At 40.3% G+C, this 13009-nt stretch overlaps 1 protein-coding gene across 1 annotated transcript; it reads right to left on the reverse strand.

Moving 5' to 3' along the window:
• Positions 1-972: 972 nt before the first annotated feature.
• On the reverse strand, positions 973-12963 carry LOC306664314 (uncharacterized protein). Its single transcript, XM_079145147.1, has 3 exons — positions 6588-12963; positions 4302-4360; positions 973-4187 (listed from the first exon to the last, which is right to left on the reverse strand). The coding sequence occupies exons 1-3, from the start codon at positions 8976-8978 to the stop codon at positions 1736-1738; spliced, it is 4902 nt and encodes a 1633-aa protein (XP_079001273.1). The 5' UTR covers positions 8979-12963; the 3' UTR covers positions 973-1735.
• Between the last annotated feature and the right edge of the window lie 46 nt (positions 12964-13009).

A 13009-nucleotide genomic window follows, 5' to 3' on the forward strand; every position in this document is an offset into this window, starting at 1 on the left:
CTAAATTATTTTCAGAATATAAGGGGAAAGTTTTCTAATACTATCAGAAAGAAAGAAAGAGCTCTTATAAAAAGAGAAATCAGAATGGAATTAGTCTTCTGAACAATTTTATGTAACCAATAGAGGGAACACTGCTTTTGAAATCTAAGGGAAAATTATTTTCAACCTAGAATTTTATACCCACTGAAACTATCAATCAACTGAAAAAAAGGATGACTTCACAATTCAAGGTCTTAAATAATTATTTAACCTCTTCTGCATCTATTTTAATGAAGGTATTAAGAGATGCATCTTAGCCAAAAGAGAGTAAATTAAGAATCTTATAACAGGGGACCAAAACAGGAAAATATTAAAGGGGTAAAAGACTTAGGATGATAGCTTATATATCAGATAGTATAAATGAAGCAGAAATATAGGTAAAATATCTCCAGGAAATAAACATAATTGATAGATATCTGATATATTTGAATATTTTAAGAAGACTAGCTATTCAAGTGAAGGATACTGTGGAAAATCAATTGCAGTTAATGGAAAATAATGGAAGTGCAAGTGTTCTAGGAAGATTTTCAAGAAAGGAAATACCACACTAACAATATGGACACTAACTACTAGTTTAACTTATAAAAATATGTGACAATTCTATTAGGAGAATAAGAGAAAGGGAATGTGCAGTATTGTATTTATTGTTGGGATGTAAGAAAGTTAAATCCTTCATTTATTCTAGCAAAAAATGATTAAAATATAAACAATATTAAGATAAGGCATTTTAAACCTACTATTTAGAAATATTGAAATCAGTTTTAGAAGAAGCCACTGTGTAGAAGTTGTCTGGAAATGGAAGAAATTACTTTTCTTTGTAACATTTCATTATCTTGTTTTTAAACTTGAAAATATTAATTTACAAAATTTTAAACTGAAAAGTTAATATCTTTCTGATATTTCACGAAATACACACAAATTTTCAAATGTTTTTAAGATTTGTATTTATTATCATTCAGGTTATTACATTTTATTTGAATTATTAGACATGATGTTTTATGTATCAGCAAAAGTGAACATAAGAAAATATTGACTGAGTTAGAATAGTATATGTAAAGGAAATAAAATAATAGACGATTGTGGCAGTCCCATATCAATCCCAAAAAGATGTTTCATTTTGCCATGAACACAGAAAATAATTATTTCTTTCCAAATGCTGTGATTTAGAAGTAGGCATGATTTTTAAGATAAATAAATACAACATTAGAATTAGGTTGGAAGTGCAGATATGACTTCTTACGTGAAAGAAAAACAGCAGATGGGTAGTTAGTATTATGAGGGGTGCAGGCCCTAAAATATACCAGGTGAGGGAATTGGGTGTAACTCAGAAATGCAGTGCTTAGGATTACAAAGTGCTAGGTTCAATAGCCAGCACCAAACAAACAGAAGAAAAACCAAAAGCTCAATGCTCTAGAGAGAGAAATGGCAATATAAATATGTGTGCAATTGTAAAGGATTAAAATCTTAAAGGTATTATTCACAAGTGGATATGAATTCAAATTACACTAGATGTTAATGCAAAAAGAGATTGAAAAACATTGTAAAAAGCTAGATGTATAGTACCTGAAAGTTGAAAATCAGTTGGTTATATTGCATTACAACTAGCAGAAAACTAAACTTATTAGGGTTTATAATATTTCAAAAGGACATCACAATATAAACAGAAGTGATGCTGAAAACTAAATTTATAGCTGTTTCAAAAGATAGGATTTTCTTCACTATCCCTCCCAGGACCATGGAAGTGGATATTCGGATAAATTGGTTTCAAGAACTTGAATTCGCTTGTCCCAGAAGAACCTCCCGTCAGACACACTTCATACTGGCAGCTCTGGGACAGGGTGCCAGTGCCACTGACATCCACCAGGTGGCCAGGAAAGTGGCCCTCAGGCACAGAGCACACACCCAGCGGCGCCGCCCTGCTCCTCCTGCACAGCCTCACCGCCACAAACACCAGCACGGAAAAGAGGAAGAGCGACGACACCGAGGCCAGGGCGATGACCAAGTAGACTGTCAGCGAGTCGGCCTGCCCGAGCTCAGGCACCACTTCCGGCAGCGGCAGGTAGGGCTGCGAGAAGCCATCCACCAGCAGCACGTGCAGCGTGACGCTGGCAGACAGCGGCGGCTCGCCATTGTCCTTGACCAGCACCACCAGCCTGTGCCTGGCCGCGTCGCGCTCGCTCAGCAGCCTGGCGGTGCGCACCTCACCATTGTGCGCCCACACGCCAAACAGCCCGGGCTCCGTGGCCTTGAGCAGCTGGAACGACAGCCAGGCGTTCTGGCCCGAGTCTCCGTCCACCGCCACCACCTTGGTGACCAGGTAGCCCGGCTCTGCCGCCCTGGGCACCAGCTCGGTGCAGGGCGCAGAGGCGTTCTGCAGCGGGTAGAGCACGAAGGGCGAGTTGTCGTTGTCGTCCAGCACCACGACGCGCACCAGCGCCTGGCTGCTCAGCGCGGGCGAGCCTCGGTCTGTGGCGCCCACGCGGAACTCGAACGCCTGCAGGGCCTCGAAGTCCAGCGCCCTCAGTGCGAACAGCTGGCCGTTGTCGGCGTTGATGGAGACCAGCGAGGCGAGGGGCAGGTGCGGGTCGTGGGGCGGCAGCAGCGAGTAGGTCAGCTGGGCGTTGCTGCCTGAGTCTCTGTCTGTGGCGCTGACGCCGCCTATGTGCAGGGCGGGGCTGTTGTTCTCGCGCACCGACAGCGTGTAGGACGTCTGCGAGAAGGCAGGGGCGTTGTCGTTGACGTCGGAGACCAGGACGGTTATGCTGTGCTCGGTTTTCAGCCTGGGAGTCCCCAAGTCTGTGACTGTGATGGTGATATTGTACTGAGCTCTGCTCTCTCTGTCTAGTGCTTCTTCTGTCATTAGGATGTAAAAATTTTCCACAGAGGGTGTCAGACGGAAAGGCAGATTATCCTGTATGTAACAAATGGTCTTTCCGTTTTCTCCAGAGTCTCTGTCTTTAACCCTAAAAACTGCCAGTACTGTTTCAGGAGAGTTCTCATCAACGTAGTTGGAAAGTGATGATATGATCAGTTCAGGGGGATTGTCATTGGTGTCTAATACCTGGACCCAAACCACACATCTTGCAGAAAGGCCCCCACCATCAATTGCCTGTATGTTTATTTTGTGAGACTTTACTAGTTCATAGTCAAGCAATGCTCTGAGAATGATTTCCCCTGAAAAAGGATTGATTTGAAAGATTGTTTTAATATCTTCAGCAGCATCAAAAAATGAATAGGATACTTCTGCATTGACCCCTGAGTCTACATCTTCTGCAGAGACTTTAACAATAAGAGACCCTATGGGGCTATTTTCTGGAGCCTGAGTCTCATAAATCGACTTGGAAAATTTCGGGGCATTGTCATTGACATCCAGGACAAGGATGCGTACAGTGGTGGTCCCAGACCTGGGTGGTGATCCACCATCTAGTGCTGTGAGTGTTAAACTGAGCTCCTGCTGCCTTTCCCAGTCAAGAGCTTTGTCCAACACTAGCTCTGGATATATTGTGCCTTCATCACTGTCACTAATTGTAATATGAAAAAAAGAGTTGGGTTCAATTGTGTAGTTTTGGATACCATTAAGTCCTCCATCTAAATCCTGTGCTCTTTCTAGTCTAAATGTTGCCCCTTCTGCCATATTTTCTTGTATTTTTAAGACCATTTCTTTGTCCGGAAACACTGGTGAGTGATCATTTATATCTCTGACTTTCAGCTCAGCCCGGTAAATCTGAAAGGGGTTATCCATTAAAATTTGGAAATACAGCATACAGGGCTCTGTGGGGCCACACAGCTTCTCCCGGTCCAGTTTCTCATTTGTGAGTACATCTCCAGTTTGTGAATCCAGAAGCAAGTGTTGTTTGTTATCATCAGAAACCAACCTAGTTCTCCTGATAGCCAGCTCCTCCACCCCTAGTCCCAGCTCCTTTGCCAGATTGACCACAAAGGATCCTCTTTCTGTTTCCTCTGTCACAGAATAATGTCGAAACCCATTAGCTAAGGACACTCCCCAAAACAGAAAGAGAAATAGGACTTGCCTTTGTCTTGGGAAGCACAACCTTCTGGTCTCCATAACCTCTCCTTTCATCAATACCATTAATAAGTAGAGCTCCCAGCATAAACAGCAGTTGCAAGCCTCAGAGCTACACTGCGTACTAGCAGGGAGCTAAGATTTCTTTTTTCCTTTCCCAGTCTTGGGAAGCTACAGCTTTTCTTCCCAGCTCATCTGTCCGGGATCTTCCTTTTTTGTTAGTGACCTCGGTAGAAACCTCAGTTCAAAATTTCCCGTCTCTTTAGCCTGCAGCGCCACCGCGTGGCTTCCAAAACACTAAAATTTTAACATTTTTTGGCGTATTATTTATAAGTTTTCATTTATTGACTTTTTTGAATTTTTATTTTCTATTGATTTATGAAATATGTTGATATTGAGATCCATTCACATTGTTTATTCTTCATTACTCCATGGGAAAGTTTTTAAAAAGTGGGAAACAAAAAGGTTTATGGCAGTAACTTTGTTCACTTCACTGATAGGTTTAGCACCTGTACTAGTTCTTTCAATTCTGACACAACTCCTATGCAACCAAATGGAAAAATTTGGGTGCCTTATGGAACCACCAAATTAACTATTTTATTTTTCTAGAACCATTGGGCATAGGAACACAAAAACTGGCAAAGAAACCTGTTTCACATATTCTTCAAAAACCCCTTTGAAATCTCATTACAGTGCCTAAACAGAGTCATCACTCTATAATCAGAACCAAGCATTTAGGCTTTCCCTCTTCTGTGTTCCCATAAAGACTCATGCACATAACTATAACTATGATTACCTTATTAATAGTATTGCTCTTGTTTTATGCCAGCCTGTCCCTTCTTCAATATGTCATCTACTTGAGGACAGGAAATACATCTTAGTTATCTCTGGTTGGTAAATAAGTCGCTGGGAAAATTGTCATTGACACCCAGGACAAGGATGCATACAGTGGTGGTCCTAGACTGAGGTGTAGATCCACCATCCAGTGCTGTGAATGTTAAACTGAGCTCCTGCTGTCTTTCCCAATCAAGAGCTTTATCCAATACTAGCTCTTTGGTTGGCAAATGATTCACTCACTAATTCTGGTAATAAAGCAAACATAGATCAACTGTAGCAAATAGGACCTAAAACAATATTTAGTGCCTTTCACCTTACCCCCTTACCGTTTGAAAATTGTTTTCTTTCATTTACTCACACATGTTTTGCAATTTCTCTTCTCCCTGCTTTGTATTTGTTGTTGTTCTATAAAATTTTAAATAACTTGCAGAATTAAATAATGGTCTGACCTTTATTTCAAGGTTCCTTTTAATTGAAATTCAATGAGACTTAATTTATGTGTATCAAATAAAGGGAGGCAAAGAACATAACTAACACCTGACATTATGGAAAGTAAAAATAACATTAGGCCATTTGCTCACAGAGAATTTTATTTGAAGGACTAATACCTAGAAAGATAATCTTCTAGATATTATGGTTTCCCATAACAAGCAAGTGATATAAATTAAGTCCAGTGAAAGGAATGTTGCACACAGAAAAGGCTACATAATGCCAAGAAACAAAAACAAACAACAAAACCCCACTACTCTGCTAAATATAAAAGCCACATTATATAAACTAATTTTTTTTTCAGCTGAATGGAACTAGATGGCTAGCCAATAAAACTTAACAGGAACCTCTGATTTTTTCATACACAATTAAAAGTAATAAATTATTAAATAATTTCCATGTGATTCTGTAGAATGCCTGAAGTTTGCCTTTGTCTTCAAACTTAAGCACATTCACAAACACTCAATATCTTACAATGACTTTTCTTATTTTCAGGTTAGGCTGATTCAATATCATACCACTTACAACAGAAATATCTTAAATGCAGATACATCAACAGGGAAAAAACTTAAAAAAGTAATATAGTTTAAGAAATCTGTAATAATGAAAGGATGACAGAGCAAAAGAATACCAATTTAGAAAGGAAAATAGAATATCAAATAGTATATATGCATATCCCATGCAGTAGAATGTTTTAATAATTGCAGAAGTCTAGAAAAAGGAGAACCAACATGAAATATGTGGAGATAATAAAGCCAATAAAAAATATGTAGGAAAAGTTTTAAATGACGTCAGCTTTAAAGACTGGCTCATTAAGAGTCTATGAGAAACAATTGAGTACACATAAAGGAAAAGCTATGTAGTTAACTAATAATGAATTAAACTGAAAATTAAATAGTTCTTAATTATTCATGGTAATGGCATAAACAATTGAAACCAACCAAACAGTATTAAAACATTTATGACAGCCTGACATGTTGGCATATACTTGTAATCTCAGCTACTTCAAAGGCTGAAGCAGGCTGATACAGGTTGAAGTTTCGGTACAACCAGAACAATTCAGACAGGATCCATCTCAAAAACTAAAGATCTGGGCTTGAAGGGCAGTGTAGAGTGCTTGTCTAGCTTTTGAAGCCCTGTTTCAAACACCAGCACAGGGAGCGGGTGGGTAAATGCCTTTATTAAATGGATTCTATTAATAATTAAATCCAAAAGTATTGTGACAGATAGAATTTTCTTCTATTTCTTTCCCATGGCACTCGGGTGGGAGGATTGGTATAATGGGTTTCAAGAACTTAAACTCGCTGGTCACAGAACTTTCCTTCAGAGACACCTCATGCTGGTAGCTCTGGGACAGGGTGCCAGTGCCACTGACATCTACCAGGTGGCCAGGAAAGTGGCCCTCAGGCACGGAGCACACACTCAGAGACGCCGCCCTGCTCCTCCTGCACAGCCTCACCGCCACGAACACCAGCACGGAAAAGAGGAAGAGCGACGACACCGAGGCCAGGGCGATGACCAAGTAGACTGTCAGCGAGTCGGCCTGCGGGCGCTCGGGCGCCACTTCCGGCAGCGGCAGGTAGGGCTGCGAGAAGCCATCCACCAGCAGCACGTGCAGCGTGACGCTGGCAGACAGCGGCGGCTCGCCATTGTCCTTGACCAGCACCACCAGCCTGTGCCTGGCCGCGTCGCGCTCGCTCAGCAGCCTGGCGGTGCGCACCTCGCCATTGTGCGCCCACACGCCAAACAGCCCGGGCTCCGTGGCCTTGAGCAGCTGGAACGACAGCCAGGCGTTCTGGCCCGAGTCTCCGTCCACCGCCACCACCTTGGTGACCAGGTAGCCCGGCTCTGCCGCCCTGGGCACCAGCTCGGTGCAGGGCGCAGAGGCGTTCTGCAGCGGGTAGAGCACGAAGGGCGAGTTGTCGTTGTCGTCCAGCACCACGACGCGCACCAGCGCCTGGCTGCTCAGCGGGGGCGAGCCTCGGTCTGTGGCGCCCACGCGGAACTCGAACGCCTGCAGGGCCTCGAAGTCCAGCGCCCTCAGCGCGAACAGCTGGCCGTTGTCGGCGTTGATGGAGACCAGCGAGGCGAGGGGCAGGTGCGGGTCGTGGGGCGGCAGCAGCGAGTAGGTCAGCTGGGCGTTGCTGCCTGAGTCTCTGTCTGTGGCGCTGACGCCGCCTATGTGCAGGGCGGGGCTGTTGTTCTCGCGCACCGACAGCGTGTAGGACGTCTGCGAGAAGGCAGGGGCGTTGTCGTTGACGTCTGATACCTGCACTGTTATGTTAAGCTGAGTTTTTAACATGGGTGTCCCCATATCTGTGACAGTAATGGTCATGTTGTATTCGGCTCTTTCTTCTCTGTCTAGTGCTCTCTTTGTTTCCAAGGTGTAAAAGTTCTTGCCTGAAGGTTTTAGAAGAAAGGGCAGGTCTTCCGGAATGGAGGAAATCGTCCTTCCGTTGTTCCCAGAGTCAGGATCTGAAACTCTGAAAACAGCAACTACCATCTCCGGGGAGTTCTCAGGAATGGGACTGTTGAGTGCAGACATGGCCACTTCAGGGTGGTTATCATTTACATCCAACACCTGCAGGAGAAGAGTGCATTCTCCTGAAAGACCTCCTCCGTCTGTAGCCTTGATGTCCACTTCATAAAACAGGACTCTTTCAAAATCTACTTGTTTTCTAAGTCTAATTTCTCCTGTCATAGGATTTAGCCCCAAAGTTTCGCTAATATCTTCTGAAGGCTGAAAGAGTGTATATGTTATTTTCCCATTGATCCCGCTGTCTAAATCGCTGGCGGAGACAGTGACTACCAGAGAGCTTACCGGGCTGTTCTCAGGAATTTGCACCTTGTAGATTGACTGCTGAAACTCAGGGGCATTATCGTTGGTGTCCATCACTTCAATAAGGACCTCTGCTGTTCCAGACAGCGGTGGAGAGCCGCCATCCAGAGCTGTCAGGGTTAATCTTAATTCAGGCTGTTCCTCCCGATCCAGCTCTTTTTCCAAAACCAGTTGAGGGTATTTCTTGCCATTGCTGCGCTCGTGGGTAACAACGCGGAAATGGGAGTTGGGGCTGATTTTATAGTTCTGAACATTATTGCTTCCTACGTCCAAGTCCTGAGCATTATTCAGAGGGAACACATTTCCTAGGGGACTGTTTTCCGGTATTTTAAGAAGTATTTCTTTTTCAGGGAACACAGGAGAATGATCATTTACGTCTTTCACCCTTAGTTCAGCCTCAAATATCTTTAAGGGTTTTTCTATTAACACTTGGAAATTTAGTATGCAAGGCTCAGTGGGCCCACATAGCTCCTCTCGATCTAATTTGTTATTTATGAGCAAATCCCCCGTTTGAACTTTGAGCTGCAAATGCTCTTTGTCTCCTTGGGAAATGATCCGGGCCCTGCGGGTGGACATCTCTGTCAACTGCAGCCCCAGGTCTTTCACTAGATTTGCCACTAAGGAACCCCTCTCCGTTTCTTCCACTACCAAATATGGTCCCAACTCAGCGCCTGCCCCAGACAAGCTCAGCAAAACAAAGAAAAGTAAGACTTGCCTTTGTCTCCGATTTTGCAGCCATTCAATCTCCATTGCTCTTTCCTGGAAATTTTGGTTCAGGAGATTCACGTGTACCCAGGGTCTTGGTAGAGCTGTCCTGCAGTCCAGAACGCCAGAATCAGGAGGCTAAATGGAGTGTCTAAAAATATCACACTCGTTTTTGCTCTGGCGGAGAAAGCTTTTCTTTTGCTTCCAGGCGGCAGGAAACTGGCTGGCAAACTGGAGTTGCAGAAGCAATTGTTGTTTTCAATCTTCTTGGCCTATAGCGCCACCATGCGTTCACTGAGTCTTACATTTTTTGGTGGAACTGGAGACCAAATTCTCAAAACTGTAGAAATAGGCTACGTGATATAAAACACTTGAGTTCTATTTTCAAGTGGCTTTTGTATGTACAGAAAGAACTCTGTGGTGTTTCACGGGAAGGAGTACAAAGAGCAAATTATCAGTGATATTACTGACAGTTGCTATTGTTAAAGATTAAATGTTATAATATAGATTTAAACTGAGAAGAACATACATGTACAAGCAAAATGTTTCCAAAGTGACAGCACATATGTTTCATGGTACTCATTGTAGAAATATAAATGAATGTAAAATGCAAAATTACAATCAGTGGGGTTCTAAAGAATATAGTTAATCCCCAGGGCTTCTTGCATGGTAAGCAAGACCTTTACCACAAAAACACATCCAAGACCCTAACTAATGCTTTATTAAAGAATAAATAACTTCTTCCCAACACCTAAGCTTCAGAACTGAATTTTTACAATTTTCAAGTTGATGGAAAATAATTTTCTAAATAGGCAAATCTCAAGGTTGGCCCTGCCACACTTTGGGATTCTTTAAAAAAAAATACCATAACATTTTCTGTCTTATTCTTTTAAAAACAGCTTTGAGATATAACTCACATACCAAAAATTCAAAAGCATCTGATTGACTTTTAATATATTTGTGTTGTTGTGCATTCATAATCAGTCAATTTTAGAGTATTTCCATCACTTTAAGAAGAAACCCTGTGTCCTTTAACTGTAATCCCACTATTGTCCCATTTTCCTAGTTTCAACCCCAAGCGTTTATTAATCTACTTTTTATAGTTTCCTATCTTAAACTTTCACATGAAGAAAATAAGATATACAGACTTCTGTGACTAATTCCTTTCACAGAATAATGCTTTCAAGATTTTATTCAAGTTTTAGCATGTAGCAGCACTTCTTTTTATGACTGAATAATACTCTGTTGTGTAGATAGATCACATTTTGATGATCTATTCATGCACCAAAGGACATTTGAGTTGTTTACACCTTTTGGCTATTCTGAACAAGGCTGTTATGAACATTCTTATACCAGTTTTGGGGTGAACCTATAATTTTGTTTTGCTAGTCATGAAATTTCTGGGTCATAGGATATGTCTATGTTTGATTTTTTCCCTAAATGAAACATTTTACATCCTCAGCAGTGTATCAGGATTCCAATATTCCTACATCTTCCCAGTGCTTGTTATTATCTGACTTTTTTATTGTAGCTACCCCAGTGGTTATGAAATGGTGTCTCACTGTAATTTTGTATTTCCCTAATGACTAATGATATTGAGCATCTTTTCATGTGTTTATCAGCCATTGATCATGTTCCTTGGAAAAATGTCTATTCAGATGTTTGCCTGTTTTGTAAGTTGAATTATTATATAATTCAATTATGTGTCCTTTATATATTCTAGATGTAAGACCCTTATCAAATTTGGATTCTTTTGTTCGTGTTTTCCATTTTATAATTTGAATTGAATTCCAGTAGAGATTCATGGATGGGATGGGGGTATACCCAGTGGTAGAGTTGTCTAGCATGCATGAGACCTGGATTTGAGTCCCAGAACCATAAAACAGTTCATGATCTTTATCAATTCAGTGCTCTTGTGCATGAGTTTAAGAACTTTGTTAATTACCTTGTCTTAAGTTCAAGCATCAAATCAATGAGGCCTAAACTTCTGCTCTAAAGACTTTCATATGCCCTCCTTTGACCACAGGTGGGTGGTACTGTTAAGATGGAGAATTTTCTTCCAAGTCATCAACCTGTGATAGAATAATGGCTACTCAAAGATGTCCCAAAATCTGTAAATGTGTTACCTTACATGGCAAAAAATTATTTGCAAATCTGTTTAAATTTAAGATCTTGTGATGGGATGATCATTCTGTATTATTTAGATAAGACAGGCTCTTCCCTGGCTACAGTCAGAGGGAGATGTAACCAGTAAAGAATGACCAGAGTAGCAATGTTTCTGGCTTTGAAGATGGATGAAACAGTCATGAGACAAGTAATATAGGTAGCGCCTAGAATCTGGAAAGACAAACGGGTTCTACTCTAGAGTCACTGAAATGCAAAACATCACTATTGATTTGGTATTTTAGCTCAGTAAGACTCATACAGATTTCTTGTATAAAAAACTGTAAGATTATACATTTTAATTGTTTTAAGAAACTAACTTTGTGATTTGTTCAAGCAACAATAGAAAACTAACACATTCACATAAATATGGATTCACATGCACATAGCAGTTGAATCAACAAAAAGTTATAATTTCTACAAGAATAGTACTATAACAAATGCTGAAAAATTGTTTCAGCTCTGGTGGGTCATTCTTTCCAAACAGTCATTTATGACACATGCATAGTTTTTTTTTTCAGCTTAATTTTAAAGAGGAATGTCAAAGACATTGTTAATCTTAACAGAAAATAACTGGAGCCCATCATAATTTTTCTACTGAATTTCCAGATCTCTGAATTATTTAGTGAAGAAAACTCCTCCACAATATTGCCTGTAGTTTTCTAAAATTAGGTTTTGATTACAACTAGTACTAGAATAGCAACTGCTTTCAAAATATGATTTACCAAAATGAATATATTTAATTTTAATAAGGGACTTATACAAATGTATGTAATAAAGCAATTTTCAACTTTCCAAACAAAACAAATATAAATACATTACAGTTGATAAAGAAAGACTGAAGAAAAAAGCATAAAAAAATTCAAGAAATGCAACCAGAGAGTAACTACTCTTTTTCAGTGCAACCATTTCTGCAATAACGAATGTGACATGCTAAGAACACCACTAATACTATCAGACTGATTCAGATCAATTGTGGTATATGACCCAGCTTACTTAGAACAGGAATTCTCCAAGAACCTTGGTTTTATTTATCTACAGAACTTGTATAGAAATAAATACAAACTATGGGCTAAAAGTTTTATTTTCACATAGGAATTTAATTCATGGAGTTTAGAACTAATAATTAAGTTTACTTCTTTGGAAAACAATGCACCCAGTTAATGCCTGCCAATAGAGCATACTGGTTAAGAACTGAGGAATTAAATTTAGGTAAACTTAGATTTATATTTCAAATTTACTCAGAATCATGAGTAAGTTACTTCATTTTCCTAAATCTCCAATTTCCTCATATGTAAAAATGGAAATAATATGCTGGCTCCCTTAGGATTTTGGAAAAGATTAAAAAGATAATGAATGTAAAACACTATACAATACTTTTAGATAAATTAGAAATCAAGAAACACAAATGTCAAAAAGATCAGTTATATCATACTGTTTACCTAAGATTTGTGCATTTTAACTGTGTATTACTGTTAAATAGATTCCACTAGAGGTAGCATAAAAACTGAAATAGTGGTGGGTTACATAAGATAGATGTTCCCTTATTACTTAAGTAAAAAATGTTTAGAAGGAGGATGACATGATGACTCAATGTCATCACACTGTCCCCATCCATTGTTTCTACCATCAGAATCCGACATGGCTATTTGTTTATGACCCATTCCATACACATTTAAAGCACCACAAAGCAGTGTTTTTGGAGAAGGAAAAAAATGCAACACCCTTCCAGATGAAGTATCTACCTCTAAAAGTTCTTCCCGGGGTTAGGGGGTGAAACTCAGTGGTAAAGTCTGCCTAGCAAGTGAAAGGACCAGAACCAAAAAATTATTGGGAGTTACCTGGAAGTTTTGTGCATACATCTTAGACTATAACATTGTAATGTGTCCAATTCCAACTGCCAAGAAGCATTT

This window comes from Sciurus vulgaris (assembly GCF_902686455.1).
Source record: "Sciurus vulgaris genome assembly, chromosome: 6".
Taxonomy (NCBI): Eukaryota; Metazoa; Chordata; class Mammalia; order Rodentia; family Sciuridae; genus Sciurus; species Sciurus vulgaris.